The 17,422-nt window shown below is 37.4% G+C and overlaps 2 protein-coding genes across 4 annotated transcripts in view; both read left to right on the top strand.

Annotated features, from left to right (window-relative positions):
• The first annotated feature begins 469 nt into the window (after window positions 1–469).
• On the top strand, window positions 470–14,731 carry LOC127970521 (macoilin-2-like). 2 transcript variants are annotated; one of them, XM_052573116.1, is made up of 11 exons: window positions 470–742; window positions 4,440–4,581; window positions 5,907–6,033; window positions 6,658–6,781; window positions 7,017–7,195; window positions 7,945–8,524; window positions 9,476–9,634; window positions 9,730–9,912; window positions 11,368–11,488; window positions 11,595–11,769; window positions 12,433–14,731. In XM_052573116.1, the coding sequence occupies exons 1-11, from the start codon at window positions 663–665 to the stop codon at window positions 12,633–12,635; spliced, it is 2,073 nt and encodes a 690-aa protein (XP_052429076.1). In that variant the 5' UTR covers window positions 470–662; the 3' UTR covers window positions 12,636–14,731. The 2 variants fall into 2 exon arrangements, with proteins under 2 accessions (XP_052429076.1, XP_052429075.1); XM_052573115.1 differs by having other exon boundaries at window positions 7,942–8,524.
• Window positions 14,732–16,866: 2,135 nt separating this feature from the next.
• LOC127970237 (low density lipoprotein receptor adapter protein 1-B) overlaps window positions 16,867–17,422 on the top strand; it is a 44,221-nt gene continuing 43,665 nt past the window's right edge. For both annotated transcript variants that reach the window (XM_052572627.1, XM_052572626.1), the window contains exon 1: window positions 16,867–17,137. In XM_052572627.1, the coding sequence (XP_052428587.1) occupies window positions 17,053–17,137 (85 nt within the window). In that variant the 5' untranslated portion in view covers window positions 16,867–17,052. The remainder of the gene's footprint in view (window positions 17,138–17,422) is intronic.

The raw sequence follows: 17,422 nt of genomic DNA, 5'->3' as shown, positions 1-17,422 counted from the left end.
TTTATTCAATTATTTTATTTTATTCGGTATATAAAAAATATGTGGGGGAATTAAATGTAGTTAATAGTACAATTAAGCTATTGATCATTAAATTAATAATGCATTATTCCTTATTTGGTGGGCCTTGTTTATGCCATTGTAGCGTTTGACAGTCACACAATGTAAAAACGCGCAACGTACCAACGAAAATTACGTTTATGTGGAATACGCATCTCTCATAAATCTTACGCAAAAAACGTATATGGAGTCCCGCCCAAATCAATTCCATTGGTCATGGAGCACTACCTGATTTGTCCACAAAGACAGCGATTGGTAGGACGAAGAAAGCCTGTCAGCCGCCCCATTTCCCTTTCTTGGTACCACTACAAAACAGACCGCTGGTTATTGGCTGTTTGTCTTGTCATTCAAAATGACAGCTGACACGCGAAATTTCCATTGGCTTAGCGGCCTGTCAGTCACACCTGTCTAGGCCCGTGTCTGTGCGTCTGCGCCGAGAAAAGGAGGAGGGTCTTCCACTCAGTCTTTTTATTTATTTCTTTGTTTCCAGGAGAAAAAAACAAAAACAACCACAGCGGTATATTCCTTTGCGGGACCGCCGAATAAGAGAGAACCCTGGACCATACTGCTGTACGTATTAAAAAGCCCGATTTAAGGGGGCGAGGATGAAGCGGCGCAATGCGGACTGCAGCAAGCTTCGACGGCCCTTAAAACGGAACCGAATCACCGAGGGGATCTACGGCAGGTACGATCCAGACCTTCCGAGCAAACCGTTATCATTCACGAGCTTTAGAAAAGTCAAATATTTAGTTTCTATTATGATCTAAGATCTCATAGAGAGACTGTAAGTCATCTAGTCGAGCTGAGCTACCGACAACAAAGCTGGCTGAAGGTAACGTTAGACAGCCGTCTCCACAGAAATGAATAAGCTGCCGAAGGCCTCATTACAGCGGTGCGCTTTAAAAGAAAGAAACCCGCGAAACCCACCGCTGTGCGCTCGAGACCCGACGGTTAGAGTCGGTAACTGTCAATCATCGGAATGATTGACGTGACGGGACCGTTAGTCTGTCAGAAGCCGCACCGAAGAGATGGATTGATTGTGATTGCATCTTACAAGACCGTAAGAAGAATAACCGTTATTTAATTAGCGAATCGCGTATGTAAATGCGTGAAGGTTATTCAAATACAGATTTCTAAGAGACAGCTGGAGGGTTTAAATGCCTGAGTGAGACGCCAAATAACTAAAGTTGGTTGTGTTTTTCCTCAGAAGTTGGGGAGACCGAGGGCAGTTGTATACTTTTTTATTTTATTTTACGTTTTCCTTGAGAACTCACTCACTAATGTGTGCCAGAAATGACAGTGTATCTTTGGCAGTAAGTATTTGTTTGTATGCTGCCAGGACTAATGTTTAGGTTAAAATGATCATTATTTTAAATATTTTTAAAAGCTGGTCTAAACCCATCTGACTGTTTTTTTGGTATGTGAAACACAAAAGATTCTAACATCACTAACATTAACCATTCACTTTCGTTGCTTTTTTGCATAAAATGAAAGCAAATAACTGAAACTGTCATTCTGAGTGACTAACATCTCCTTTTGTGTTTCACGGAAGAAAGACGATGATTCTTTTGTAAGGGTAATAATCTTAATTACACCTACATATTTCATGTAAGTTATAGGATCTTTTTTTTTTTTTTTTTTTTTGCACAATTCATTCTTTCAATGAGAGCTGTATTTTTTTAGTCTCCGTTTTTGTTCTGTATTGTAAGGTTTGTCATGGAGCATCTAACGTTAACCCATCAATCAAAAGTGATGTTATGAAAGGGTTGTATGCAGCAGTAGGCTATTGGATATTTCATATCTTAGCAGATGGCATAACCTCTCATATAATAGCATTACGTTCTATACTTAGGATGCCAGTCATACTGCTGATCTGTTGCCCGAGTGCCAGTGTTTGGGTATGTTCATTGTTTGGTATATATAGTATGTTTACTATATACAGACTTAATTTCAAATGTTTAAAGCAAGATGTCAATGAAGTGTGCTGTACCAAATTTACACTGGCACAGATTCACTTCTGAAGTGGCTTTTACAGTCTTTACACAGACTGTTTAATGCTACTCAGAGAATGGCATAAATGCATTTACACCATATACTCATAATGAAAACCATATACTTTGTTACACGATTTAGTCAGGCTTTTATGTTGCATTATGTAAAAGCAGCCTTAAAATCAGCTGTATAAAGATGCCTATAGATGGTACCAACTTATAGGTAATTATGTTCAGAATATTTTTACTGAAATGGTCAAAATTTTGATTTTCTTCAGTCAGAGAAATCATAATTTCAACCGAGCAGTCATTAAGGTCAAGCTGATTCATAATCTAAGTAGTAAAATACAGTAAGAAGCTAGTTAGGAATAAACAAAAAAATGTTTTCCAAACAAGGACATAATTATAAACAATTAAATAAATAATGCCTTGTGTAAACAAGCACAAATAATAATTATATTTTATATAACGCTGTATGTACATAACACAAAAATGCATTAGTAAACAGCAATATTTACCTACATTTAACATAGCATTTTTATACTTGCAAGAAAACACAGCATATTTCATTTCTTTTATCGTTAAGTGCGCTCATTCCTCTTGGTGTCGTCAGTCTGGCAACCTGCATATGCGTCAAATATATATGCTGTATATTCTGCTGTAAAAGTGTCATCACTGTAGATGACAGTTAAACAACTCTACGATTTGCTCACAATGGGTAAATAACTGGCAACTTGTTTCTGCCATTAAAGTGGGTTGCCAGACTTCACCCATTATCAGTCATTTGCCATTCTGCTTGATGTTCAGCATGTTTTACTATTTAATGTAGTGGCTCTAGAGCTTACATTCAGTCATGTCAGATGTTGACATAATATTGCATGTGATTTCAAGTCTGCATCTGGGAAATTACTCCGTGGGGTTTTATTTGGAATAATTTTTACACCAATCTGTAAAACCAGATTTCATTTAGAGGTCTTAGTAATAACATTTATAAAGTAATAGATTTGGTCCTAACTTTGTGATACTAAAATATAAAGCAAATGTTTATGTGAAGATCATTTGGGGCTTTTTTAAAAATCAGAATAAAATCAGATTTTAATCTATTTACATGCTTTTGTTTTGTTCCAAAAGAAACATTTCTCAAATCTTTCATCAATGTATTTTAACCTCTGTTTTCATGTGTAATATCATGTGTTGCATTTGGAGTTTTTGTTTTAGATGCATCCACCCATTTACTGTCAACTTTGATGATATAATCTGTGAAGATGCATCTGTAACACCTGTTATCTGATTTGTTATATTGTTTTCCTCATTGAGGTGGAATTGAGCAAGTATGTCATCAGCCCAGACCTACCGGTCCAGTGACTGCTTTTTTTTTTTTTTATCTTGTGTTAACACGATCATTTCTGTCATCAGAACACTATTAATAGTGTCTTCAGCACCTGTACGAGCAGTGGAGAAATATGTAGAAGATGCTATTAGATGAATCATAATCATAAAAGCCAAAAAAACATTTTCAACGGGGAGTAGTTTGTTTGGAAGTGTATCTCTTCCAAATGGCATTTACTTGAATATTCTTTGAAATTAATTGATTTTGCCAACACAAACCACTTTTTTTAGGCCCTGTTAAAATATCTAAATTTATTTTTCTTGTTTTTATTATTTTTAAATATTATTATTATTATTATTATTATCGTCATTAATTTTAACTTTAAGATTTTATTTTATAATTTTTATTTTATTTATTTATTTATTTCGCTTTGTTTCTGTTTTTAGCCATTTATGCATGTTTAAACACTTTAAGCTGCATTTCATATATGTAATTAATTAAAAAATAATAATATATTGTTAGCCGTCTTAAAGTTCCTATTTTTGTGAAACAAAGAATGATCACAAAATCGGTCTGGTGGGGACAGTCTTTATGGCCATTTAATGGCCCAAAAACTCATTAAACTCATGATATTCACAATGTAGCTTAATTTCACATTGACAGCATAATATGTGGAAAATGTTCAATATCTCACAGCGGATTAATTATAGACTAATTAAAGAATATTGCTGTTATCTGGTGGTTACATTTGAGTACACCTTATCTGCATTGCTACATCTGGAAATGCAGCTCTTGGCCCTTTCTCATCCCTACATAAAACATAATCGACTTCATTCAGTGCACTACATTGGAGAAAGCCAAACAGTGATTACGTCCTCCCCCACCTACCCATGCTTCATTGGTTTGGATTTAATGCTGGAGATCATGATTGAGATGCTTGTATGTGTCGCTAAATGTTCAGTGGCTCAAGGCCACATGTGGGGTCTTATTCAAAGAGATGAAATCTTGAATGGATGATTGAATGGTTGGGTAAGATTAACATCTCTTTCTCTTTGTCTCAGTACGTTCCTGTACCTGAAGTTTCTGGTGGTCTGGGCTCTGGTGCTGCTGGCAGACTTTGTGCTGGAGTTTCGTTTTGAGTACCTCTGGCCTTTCTGGCTCTTCATTCGCAGTGTTTACGACTCCTTCAGATACCAGGGACTGGTGAGTGTGTGTGAGAGAGAGAGAGAGAGAGAGAGAGAGAGAGAGACAAGCTTTTCATCCAGATAATGGTACTAAATAATTAAAGAAATCGATTGCTGATGCTCATGTCATCCCAGCAAAAAATCGAATGTTTATCAAAATTTCTGAGCTTCTGTTCTCCATACAACAAAACTGCATGCTGATTTATACTTCTTAATAGCTTCAAAGCAGACAAAAAAATACTATAGGCCAGAATCATAATTTTCAGATGAACTGATTCTTAAAATGAGCTGCTACATATATTTTAATCACATGGCCTTTTTATAATGTGTATATATTATATATTGTAAATGCCTAAATATTATGACTAAATTTTCTATCAAATAAATGCAGCCTTGGCAAGCCTAAGAGGCTTCTTACAAAAGCATTAAAATGTCATAGCTCTTGTACTGTATGATGAATTTATTCATCTCTTTATGGGTTTGATGTTATCAATAATCCTGTGAGGGACATAAACTGCAGTTTATACTCTTATCTAGTCTTATCTGAGATTAAGAGATTTCTTCTTGGTCAGAAGGTCAGTCGTCAGAATTGAAGTATCATTTGCACTTTATTTGAACTAGTGGTTGACAATACTGTTATTTTTTTTTTTTTTTTGACAACCGATGCCAATATCTTGGAAAGCAGGGGGCCGATAGCAGATATAAAGGCTATATCTTTTTATTTGACATTATTATTATTATTATTATTATTATTATTAATAATAATAATAATAATAATAATAATAATAATAATAATAATATTTAAGAAATGTTTAATAATTTGACAATGGATTAAAAAAATAAATAAAAGTGTAAAATAAACATATTTATACTTTTAGATGACAATGTATTTTTCACAAATAAATATGTAATAAAAATATAATTAAAAAGGGAGTAAACACTGTGACCAACAGGGCACTCTGTATTCTGGGAAGTTTGTGTGCATTGGGAATCATATTTTTCAAATAAAGCAGGGGTAACACTCATTTCACATACAGCACACAGAGAAAATGACATGAATATGACACTTGGCAAAGACATTAAGTGCAGCAGAATTTGAAATCACAAGTTTAAAGTTTAAAGCATTCAATTCACACGGACCGACCTCCACACAGAGAACACGCGATCATGCAGGTCACATGCACACTTCGCAAGATCTCACAGCTGATAGTTAAAAAATGCTGTTTAGGGTTGTTTTATATGATGTTTCACAGCAGGACGCTGAAGTTATATTTGACTGAGGAGCATGAAACGACATGCCATTTGCACATGTGGTGATCTGATGTGTCTCTCTGTGTATTGCAGGCTTTCTCAGTGTTTTTTGTGTGTGTGGCATTCACATCAGATATTATATGTCTGCTGTTCATCCCAGTGCAGTGGCTGTTCTTTGCCGCCAGCACGTATGTGTGGGTGCAGTACGTCTGGCACACAGGTAAGAGCCGCATATTGTTGTGGATCACATGTTCTCCATTGTTGATCTAGTATTCTTTGTTTTACCGTTACTGAAGTCTAACCTCAAGCTTACAGCTGGTTGGTCAGTACATTGTGAACATTGATGACTTGCAGCTTTGACACTTCCAGTATAGATAACCTCAAACTGACATGTCTGTCAGTCCCAGTGTCAGTCTGGATTTGGTGTAGATTGCCATTCTCAAATTCTCTGTATAAAGATGATGGATTAAAAATATATTTTACAACTGTGTGTACAACTGACACCTTGGAACTCCCATGCCGCTGTGAGCTTTTGTTGTTGTGACATATTTTATTCTATCTTTATAATATGCATACACACACACACCCTGTGACCTTGGTTATTTCTGCCGGTGTGACTGAGCAGCTCTGGATTTTGATGTCAACAATAGGATTTGCTTTCAAATGACTCACTCGATTTGTTTAGCACTGATGCTTGAATCAGATGTGTGCTTGAATCATTGTGGGTTTGTTTAGATTAATTTGGCCTGTTACAGTTTTGATTATGACATTCCCTCACTTTTGTCAGGTGAAGTGTTTTAAGCACATGTTGAATTGACTGTTCTCTTCTCACGTCTCTCCACAGAACGAGGGGTCTGCCTCCCCACTGTGTCACTATGGATACTTTTTGTTTATATTGAGGCAGCTATCAGATTTAAAGATTTGAAACACTTCCACGTGGACCTGTGTCGTCCCTTTGCAGCGCACTGGTATGTCATTTTCCACAATCCTCTCTTACATCGATGAGTCAAACACCGATTTGTGAGCAAGTTACAGCTTGATCTGTCTGCTTTCCTCTAAACCATTTCAGAGAGTGTTTGTCATGCTTTTAGTGTTGTAAGTGACGATATGTGACCTGCTTCACTACTGGTGTAAGCAGATCGTCTGTAGCTTTTTCCTCCAACATTGCTAATTATGACGTCCTATTTCTTCTTGTTTTCACAGTATTGGATACCCGGTGGTGACGCTGGGCTTTGGTTTTAAGAGTTATGTAAGTTATAAGATGCGTTTGCGGAAACAGAAGGAAGTACAGAAAGAGAACGAATTTTACATGGAGCTGCTGCAGCAGGCGCTACCTCCAGAACAACAGCTCATACAGAGACAAGAGAGAGAAGCTGAGGAGGGTAAGGACTTTGCACAATGCCTCCTAACAGAATAGTTCACTCAACCATATGCTGGTGTTTGGTTTCTATACAACTCTTTATTGACCACAGCTATCAAGCTCCAAAAAAGAGGGAAACACAACCTACATTTAAGTGTGTTCCATATGATTGGAACAAAGTGCATGAGTTAGATGGACTACTTCGAATGCATTTTTAATGGGTTTTTGTCCTTTTTGGGCATGAAAGCTTTAAACTGTCATTGAATATACAGAGCTATGGAAGCCCGTTTCTGCAACTAAATAAAACAAGGTAATTGCAACTTTTTATCTCACAATTCTGACATTTTTCTTTTTTTTTTCAGAATTGTGTGATATGAACCCGCAATTCTGACTTTTTTACTCACTTTTCCGAGTGTCTCGCAGTTCTGACTCAAGATATTATATACATTTTTAGATGTATATAGTCAGAATTGTGAGATATGAGCTCGCAAATGTGAGAAAAAAAAACAACTTTATTTTAAAAAATCTTTTCTCAGAATTGCGAGATATATACTTGCAATTCTGAGAAAAAAAGTCAGAATTGTGAGATAAAAAGTCACAATTACCTTGTTTTATTTTTTATTCCGTGGCGGAAACGGGCTTCCATACAGATCTGTATGAAGATACTTCAAAAAAGTTTCCTAGCAGTTGTGACATGAGGATGAGCAAATATTTTCTGTGTTTTATAAACTATTATTTTGAAGTCTCTTTTTCTTTCATAAACAACAGCAGCAGCAGCAGCAGCATCTAAAGGCATTCAAGATATAGACTCTCCAGTTGTGGCACAGAACGGCTCGGCAGGCGTTAAAAAGCCCTCATCCAACACATTACCAGAGCTGGAATACAGAGAGAAAGAACGAGGCAAGAACGAGTCCAAAAAGCAAAGCAACCAGAACCATCACAACAGCAACAGCACCAGCAGCAGCAGCATCTTACCGTCAGTGGACAGTAAAGCTCAGGAGATGGAATACATGGAGAACCACGTGAACAGTAAGAGACTGAGCAGCTCAGACCTGCTGGGCAGCACTGAGAACCTGCTGAAAGAGGAACACTCTTCATCTTCCTCCAACTCCAACAAAAATTACAAAAATGCCAGCGGAGGAGGAGGGGGAGGGAGCTCCTCGCCGCGGGGGCACGGAACGGCCAATGGCAGCGTGCCGTCTTCCTCTGGGCCTTTGTCGTCCACCTCTTCCTCTGGTAAGGGGGACAGGAAACAGAAGTGTGGAGGAGGGAAGAACTCGGCGTCAAACAGAGACCCTGTGGAAAACTGCATTCCCAACAATCAGCTGAGCAAACCCGAAGCCCTCGTCAGGTTAGACTCACACGCATCATCGTTCTCAAAATCTGGGCTTCATGTTAAAAACGGCAGCTCTAATGTTGAAAAGGGTGTGCGAAAACACTACACATAAGAAAACAGTCATTTTTGTTATGTTTTTCCTGACACAGAAAGCATTAAGAAACATACTTTGATTTTTTCAGTAGTAAAAAAGAAATCTGTTCTTGTGTAGTTCACACTGACCCTGAACTTTAAATTGAAAGTTGAAATATTTAAATTGTTGTTGCAAATTTTCATGGTCAAGAGTCATTTCAGTTGAAATCCATGCAATCTTTTCTGGATTGCCAAAATAGGTACTGCATCTTATAAAGAACATAAACAGTTATGTGTATATTTGTGTAGTATGGATGCAATCTGGACATATTATCTGTGTTGTCATGACCATGTAGCATTCACAACTTCTTCCCCTGTAGCCCCATGGGATAATAAAGTGCCCATCGGATGTACACTTTGACATCATAATATAAATATTAGGCCATCCGGGTTCTAACTGTTTTTCATAAACTGTATTTAGACTTACTTTTCTTTCGGTATACTATTTTTCACGTACTATATAGTAGGAAATGGACCTATTCAGATGAGGTTAGTTCTTCTTCAGACACCTATACCTACACCTATATATTATTTGAATATAGTGGTACTCAAAACATTTACATAACAATTGTAAAGCAGAAGTTGCAGACCACCAAATACCTCAAATCTGGGAGAAACCTCCAGTTACCTCAAAATATCAAAAATCATCTACTTTCTGCTTAGACAGCATTTTGTGCAACACTGGTGTTAATATCATGCCTTGAGCAAGTTTAGATGCCCCTAGAAATGCTGTCTAGATAGGTACTCTTTTAGGTTTTAGCAAGTGCAGTCCTTTCCCTGATTCACGTTTATCATGACTCATTATGACCTGGAGTGAATGTTTGCATGTTTTAGGCTGGAGCAGGATGTTAAGAAGCTGAAGGCAGACCTGCAGGCTAGCAGACAGACCGAACAGGATCTGCGCAGTCAGCTGGGCTCACTAGGCAGCTCTGAACGCAGCATACGCTCTGAGCTCGGACAGCTGCGGCAGGAGAACGAACTACTGCAAAACAAGTAAGGCATCCCACCTTCAGTTTGCTCCTTAAGAGAGCGCAGAGCAGACATGGGACTGTACTCGTAGTAATGCAAAGTCTTGTTTGTGTGTTCAGACTTCATAATGCCGTTCAAGCGAAGCAGAAGGACAAGCAGACAGTGGGGCAGCTGGAAAAGCGTCTGAAGGCAGAACAGGAGGCTCGTGCAGCGGCAGAAAAACTGTTAGCAGAGGAAAAGAAACGCAAGAAGCTGGAGGAGGCCACAGCAGCTCGTGCAGTTGCTCTCGCTGCAGCAACCAGGTGCTCATGACACACCTTCCCATTATTCCATTGCATTTAATTTGCTAACATCCATTCCATTATATATTGTGCATTCCATTCTCTTCCTTTCCATTTCATTATGGCATTCCAAATTTCTTTTTAATACTTTTTCAGAGCCAGCATGGATTCATTAAATTTATCAAAAGTGACAGTGTAGACTTTCATTATTACAAAAAAATATTTATTTCAAATAAATGCTGCTCTTCAAAAATGTCTGTTTATCAAAGAATCCTGGTAGAATTGCCGTTCAAAAGTTTGCAATCAGTAAGTTTTATTCAAGAATTCTTTCATGCTCATCAAGGCTTAATTTATTTGATTTAAAAATGTAGTAAAAAAAAATAATATTGTGAAATATTATTACAATTTGAAATAACGGTTTTATTATTATTATTTTTTGTATATTTTAAAATGTAATTTATTCCTGTAGTGCAAAAGCTGACTTTTTAGAAGCAAATTCTCCAGTCTTTGATTATACAGTTTGAAAGAACAGCATTTATTTGAAATATTATCTTTATAACATTCTAAAAATTTTTGTTGTCACTTTAAATTAATTGAATGTGTCCTTGCTACCTAAAAGTATTTGCTTGTGGAAAAAAAATTACTGACCACAAACTTTAAACCGAAGCAAACATAACATGAATTCCACACTATAATATGTTGTCACCTAATAATATTTTGTCTACATTAAAAGTACTGCTCTTAACAGACCTGTGAGTTTTGTATCACTAGTGTAGTGTCCGTTCTCTGAGCATATAAGCCCTGCCCATGTGAAGCACGTCAAGTTTGGCTCACGCTGTTCTGTAGTTTTTTTTAAAGTGTATTAATTCTGAACATGTTGAGTATACATATTGCACCAAAATGCGACACTGTACTCCCTCGGATCCATGGCAACACACCCGCCATAAATGAAGTCAACTGGATGAACTGTTCTCGACATAACAATGCAAACAGACAGACAGACACACAGAGATTCCTGCCTTTAGTACACTGTGTCTACACTGGACGCAAGAGCTGAAGACTGTCTACACTGGATGTGACAGAGCGACGGTTGAAAATCATTTGAAGTTTGTGTCAGTACATCATAAATAACGCAGAAGCAGTTTACTGTCGGGAATTTATTGCACCATGCTGCATCCAGTGTACACAGCATGATAAGTTCTCATGTATTTTGTCGCAATTGACAGCCATTTATGCTGCGGCGCCCAGGGAGCAGCTGGGGGTTCGATGCCTTGCTCAAGGATACCTAAGTCATCGTGGTATTGCCGGCCCAAGACTCGAACCCACAACCTTAGGGTTAGGAGTCATACCACATCTAACCACTAAGCCAAAACTTCCCCGTAACAGAGAGAAGAATATGTTCAGCCCCCTTCCTCTGAAAAAAATGGTATTCGGACCAGCCCTAGTGAACTAACATGTGTCATTTGTTTGTGTCAGAGGTGAATGCACAGAGTCTCTGAGGAGGAGGATTTCTGAGCTGGAGACGGAGTGTAAGAAACTCACACTTGACATAAAGGTGAAAGAAGATCAAATCAGAGAGCTGGAACTCAAAGTTCAAGTGAGGAGATGTTCATATGCCATATTAGCCTTGAATCTCTTTCAGAATTTTCAGAATCTTCTGTAAATGGAGAAAAAGTATAAAAATATCTATCATGTCTTTCTAGGAACTGCATAAATATAAGGAAAATGAGAAGGACACAGAGGTTCTGATGTCAGCGCTGTCAGCGATGCAGGATAAAACCCAGCACCTGGAAAACAGCCTCAGCGCTGAGACCCGAATCAAGCTGGACCTCTTCTCTGCCCTCGGAGATGCTAAGAGACAGCTGGAGATCGCACAAGGTCTTCCATCACACCCTTTTGTTCAGATTACCCACACTTCTTTACTATCTGAAAAACTTTCTTTCTGCTATTGTTTGAAATAATTTTAACTACATTACAGGAGATCAAACTCAAAAATGTAGGGTCTCTCTTTTTTTTTTTTTTTTTTTTTACGTAATATTAAAACAAAAATAAAATGAATACTTTTATTCAGCAGACATATTAAATTGATCAAATGTGACAATAACATTTATTTGAACATTCCATTAATCAAAGAATCCTCAAAAAATTAAAAAGTAAGTTTCCAAAAATATGAAGCAGCACAAATGTTTTTAACATTGATAATAACAAGAAATGTTATTTTTGAGCAGCAAATCAGCATATTAGAATGATTTCTGAAGGATCATGTGACACTGAAGATGGAGAAATGATGCTGACAATTCATGTTTACCATAACAGCAATAAATTAAAACGTAAAATATATTCAAATAGAAATTTAGTTATTTTAAATACTAATAAAAGTCTATAATATTAATGTTTTTTTGAGCAGAAGAGACTACTTTTAAACTGTTAAAATCAATCACAAACTTTTAAACTAGTTTATGTCTTTACTGAAAACATCCCCAAATGTGGAAAAACACTTAGTTGTTTCTATCTGGATATGTTTTTTTTTTTTTTTTTTAGGTCAAATTTTGCAGAAAGACCAGGAGATTAAAGACCTGAAGCAGAAGATAGCAGAGGTCATGGCTGTCATGCCCAGCATGGTGTATTCCGCAGATACGGGCAGCATGACCCCAGTCACGCCCCATTACTCCTCCAAGTTCATGGACACCAGTCCGTCAGGACTGGACCCCAACGCATCTGTTTACCAGCCCCTGAAAAAATGAATGCTTGTTTCCCACCACAACAGACCTACACTCATTCTCACATACACACACACACACACACACACACACACACACAGGGTCTTCTCTGGTTGTTTTTTTTTCCTCCATAGGCCCAGATTCAGATTCATCTTTGTCATGTCTGTGGCTCAGATTGCTTTTTTGTTTTTGTTTTTTTCTCTTCTATTTCTACAGCTTCTTGCCTGGTCAAAAGGATGTTGTATTGTGTGACTGTATTTGTTGTAGTAAAAAAAAAAAAAAAAAAAACTTAAAAAGGAGGACTTTTAAGGGACGTCACACATTGAGTAGGAAACTGCTGTTTGTTTTCTCTTGTAAATGTCTAGAAACCTCACAGAAGTTGGTGAGTATCTTCCCTCAGTCCATTCAGAGACCGCTCACATCAATTTTGTTCCCTCTTCTTTGGATTTCGGCCTTGATTTTACTGTTGTTGTTTTGTTTTGTTGTTGTTGTTTTTTCGGGGGATGCAAAGCAGGGCAAGTGTGAGATCTGTTGTCCCAGGTGCTCTACCCCATATCAGAAGATGATTTTTTACTCAAGAATGTCACCATCTAAGATGACAAGAATGTAACGCAAAAAAACAAAACGTCCCAGAAACAATGCGATAAAATAATCTCTCTTGGATCAGTATGTCAGGATCGGACGACTCCCAATCTCTAAGGACTCGTTTGACGAACCGAAGCTTCATCTGTGGATTGCTGTTCTTCCTCCTGGTACCAAAAGACAAACTGTGCGCCACAAACACAGTCCAGCAGCGTAATTCACCAGTTACAGATAATTAGTGCCTTCATGTGGGACCTCATTGGTGGAACCGAAGGATCTCTTCCCACCCTTCACCACGTCATGCCTCAACCATATCCTTTTTGGTCATATACGGCAAACGGATCGCCAGCCCATTGCCGTGATGACTCTGCTCCTGTTTTGGTCCACGCTTGTGAATTTGGTCATTTGTTTACATTATTATTTATTTATCCAGCATTGCACTATTGCACTGTTGACAAGCTCGCAAGGGAATATCTTAAGTATGAAAACACAGAATACTTTTCTCTCGTTTTCTTTATTGTGTTGACCATGTTTCAGTATCAGACAGAAGCTAGTGTAGTCCAGTGCCAACTAAAACTGTAAATTTGTTGAAAAAGAAGTGTTTCAGTTCCATCCGGTTACTGGCTGGCCCAATGATCAGAAGCTAGAGGAGAGTATTATTGCTATTATTATATAGTTTGTGTCTTGTTTTCTGAGAAATACTTGGTTGTGCCACTTGATGGCGCCGTTGTGTTCAGAAAGTGTTGCTACTTTAACCCTGTTAGACTCTTGGAAGGGTTTTCATCTGACCATCATCACACAGGCTGTATAGCTGAATCTAGATCCAGACGTCTGCTAAGCATGAAGTATTAATGGTTTAAAGGGAGAATGTCCCGAGCTGACACACTTTTTGGAAAAACCCTCAGATTTGTGTTTAATCTAATAGATTTTGCCAGCCAGAGGAAGAGTGTTCCTTCAAACGAGTTCTGGGCTGTTAATTTCAAAAGATGATTACGGTGTTAATATTCCATTGGTGAATGATTGGCGGGAGGGGGGCGGGGTTTAGCCAGAGTCAGTCCTATGTGGTATTGTAGTGCTCTGAGATGGTTGTTGTTTTTGGTGTCTGTGTTTTTTAAAACTATGATGTGATGGAGGTAGTGGGAAAATTTGCAAAGTCCAAATGGTTTAAATGAGGGGGGAGGGGGTGCAGATGTTTTGTTTTCTTTACCCGCTGTCACTTCTAGCTTTCTGTCTGTTTTTCAGCCAGACCTCGGCTGCACTTTCTGTGAGGTCTCTGTGAGGTTTCAAGTAATAAAACATTTTTTTTCTTTTCTTTCTTTTTTTTTTTTCCTGGCATTTAAAATTCTTTTGTGGTTTGTCCATTGCTTGTTGTGGTTTCTAAATGTTTGCGTGCAAAATCATAGGTGGGTCACAATACAAAGTGTTTTGAGAGCAAGGAAAAACATTGCTAAATGCAAATATTTGGTTTATTTGGGCTGAGCGAAGGGTTAATTTATGATGAAGAATAACAATAAAACCATACATTTCCCCTAAAAGTAGACACAGTATTTGTTTTTCTGATTTTTCATCGACCGAAATGTCAAAAGTACATATCAACATGTCAGTGATATATAGCCAAAAAATAAACCTTATGCTTTTTGATCAAAATTTTGCTTTTAAATGTAATTTTCTAATGTTTAATGTTAATTTTAAATGATGTAAACAGGAATTTTTCATCCAACTAGACTTTATGAATATAACTGGCAGTTATGCAAGATTTTGATCATGATCTAATCATAAACACATTTTCATCACACCAGCTTCTGCAAAATTTACACAAAAACCTGTCCTCTTTTTCTAATTTATATACTGTGCAAAAGTCAAAGCCATTTCGTATTTTCATCAGCAAAAAATTAAAGCTAGTTTTTTCTTACTTTTGCTGTAGTGTGTCAGTAGGAAATATCAGGTTTCATTTATATGTTTAATTTTTTTTTGGTATAGGTAACAGTTACTAGTTTCTAAACTATTGCAGCATCTCGTGCTGACAGATTCTCTGAGCATTAAGTGTGATGCCTTCATCTCTCATTCATAAGAGGTTATTACGTGCATGAATAAATAACCAGAGCATTCATATTAAACACATCTCTTTTTATAACCATGCAGACAGGCTCACAGTTCCACACTTGATCTTTCTTCAGTGCATCACTGGCATGATGCGCATGTAAAAACACTTGACACAAGGACACACTTTCACATTAATGGGCTACACTGTTCAATTTTTACTTAAAGATGCCACAATTATCTTCAACCTGGAAGCTATTTTGAGTGAATGTACAGAAGAAGGGCTGATTTTGTACAGGTAAAGTATCTGGAAGTGGAAGCTTCGCACATTCAAGTTGAAATGGCCATGCCAAATCTTGCTTTAGAAGTAATGTGGATAGTGATAGTTCACTCTTATGCTGTTCCAGACCTGTATGTATAACCTGCATATATCTTTTCATCAGTTAAAGCTGTTATATTCTGATATGAGCTGCAGAATGTTGCTCTAATCAGCATATGGACACATTAATAATGTACATGAGGCATTTAGTATGTCAGCCACGTTTCTCAAGCTTCCAGTTCCAGTAATATAGGATGAACTGGGAGAGTGAATGACTCCCAAGGGATGCACTGTTTTACATTCAGTCTCATCTGACTGCCTGCTTTAACAGGTGCATTAGTTTCTGCGATAATCTGAATGAATCTGTCATAGTCACTCAAGAATGCTGAAGATCTGGATTCTTCTTTGTGTTAATCACCTGAACTGAGTGACTCATCTGTTCTACTGCGAGACCCTGGTCAATTCTATTTATTCTTCATCTTCACATGAAACTAAACAGGTTTTGGTGGGTCACGGTAGGGGTCAGAAGAACCTGATGCCCCGGTCTCTATTTACTCTTTGAGTCATACATAGAGGTTGTAAAAGGCCCAATGACAAGCAAAATGACCTATTTCTCACACATAAAAAGAACCACATGCTTCATGGAGGCAACATTATGTGACAGTGGAAAGAAATTAAGGTTTTGTAAATTAATTTTGAGAAATTTTGTCATAGTGTTCTGAAATATTAGCTGAAATATTGTGTAACATATCCACTTCTTCATAATTGACACTACTAACTTTTTTGTCTTCTAAATGTTTCAGTAGTGCAGCTGTGCAATTTACTTAAATCAGAATACTAATGTTTTTAAAATAACAAAACTTTTTTTTCTGTAAACATTAGTGTAAAACCCCTTACTTTTACATGACAGAATCCAATAGAATTGACTACTATTGTAATAAATGTACAATAATAAAGTTTAAACATTAACACTAGATCTAAATAAAACTTAACATCTTATATCTGCAATATTCTTTACTAGTATTTGTATTTTCCTCTGTTCTCTTCTTTAATGTTGTTTTATTCAGTTATTTCATTTTTACCATTATCCATATTATTCTAAACCGTAATATTATGCGTGTTTTAAATCGTCCGAAACAATAATACCGATTAATAATAATAATAGTGTGTATTAATCACACTAGTCAAAAGGCATATTGTTGAAAGACACACGCGAAGTCCCGCCCACTGAATATAATCTGACTACTTTACATACTCGAACCCCGCCCACTCACGGCAGCGTCATGATGGAACATTATCCGGTCAATTTCCATACTAAGCCCCGCCCGCCGTGGCGAGCATGTTCGTGCATCCACACGGGATCATCCGCGGAAAAGGAAGATAATCACAGGCTGTCAGAAAAGTTTTCCTGCCGGGAAAGGATCGGGCTCGATCGGGCAGAGGACCGCCGGAGGATCGCGCTCTAAGGATTGTTAATTATCACAATAAACTGTATTCATCATGGACGCGCTTAAATCCGCCGGGCGCGCGATCATTCGCAGTCCCAGTCTGGCTAAACAGTCGTGGACCTCTGGAAAACATAAAAGTGAGTTTTACAGCTGTTGGAAACGGTCACTATAGGTCTTGTTTATATTTGTTGATCTGTTATGAAGTTCACAGTCAAAGTTGCTTTTAACTTGTGTGTTAAAGCGGACGTTTACTCGCATTTACGTGACATTTCATACTAAACCATCGAACTGTTCAAGTTTTCAAAACGCCTGTTTGTAAGTCAACTATGTGTTTTCATATCACGTTTTCAGGAAATTGCGCATATTGTCATGACTGCTTTGTGTATATTGTATAAATTATATCGATTTGTTTCCAAAAAGGA

This window comes from Carassius gibelio, chromosome B13 (assembly GCF_023724105.1).
Source record: "Carassius gibelio isolate Cgi1373 ecotype wild population from Czech Republic chromosome B13, carGib1.2-hapl.c, whole genome shotgun sequence".
NCBI lineage: Eukaryota > Metazoa > Chordata > Actinopteri > Cypriniformes > Cyprinidae > Carassius > Carassius gibelio.
The sequence above is the reverse complement of the archived record's forward strand: the minus strand, read 5'-3'. Positions and strand labels throughout refer to the sequence as shown.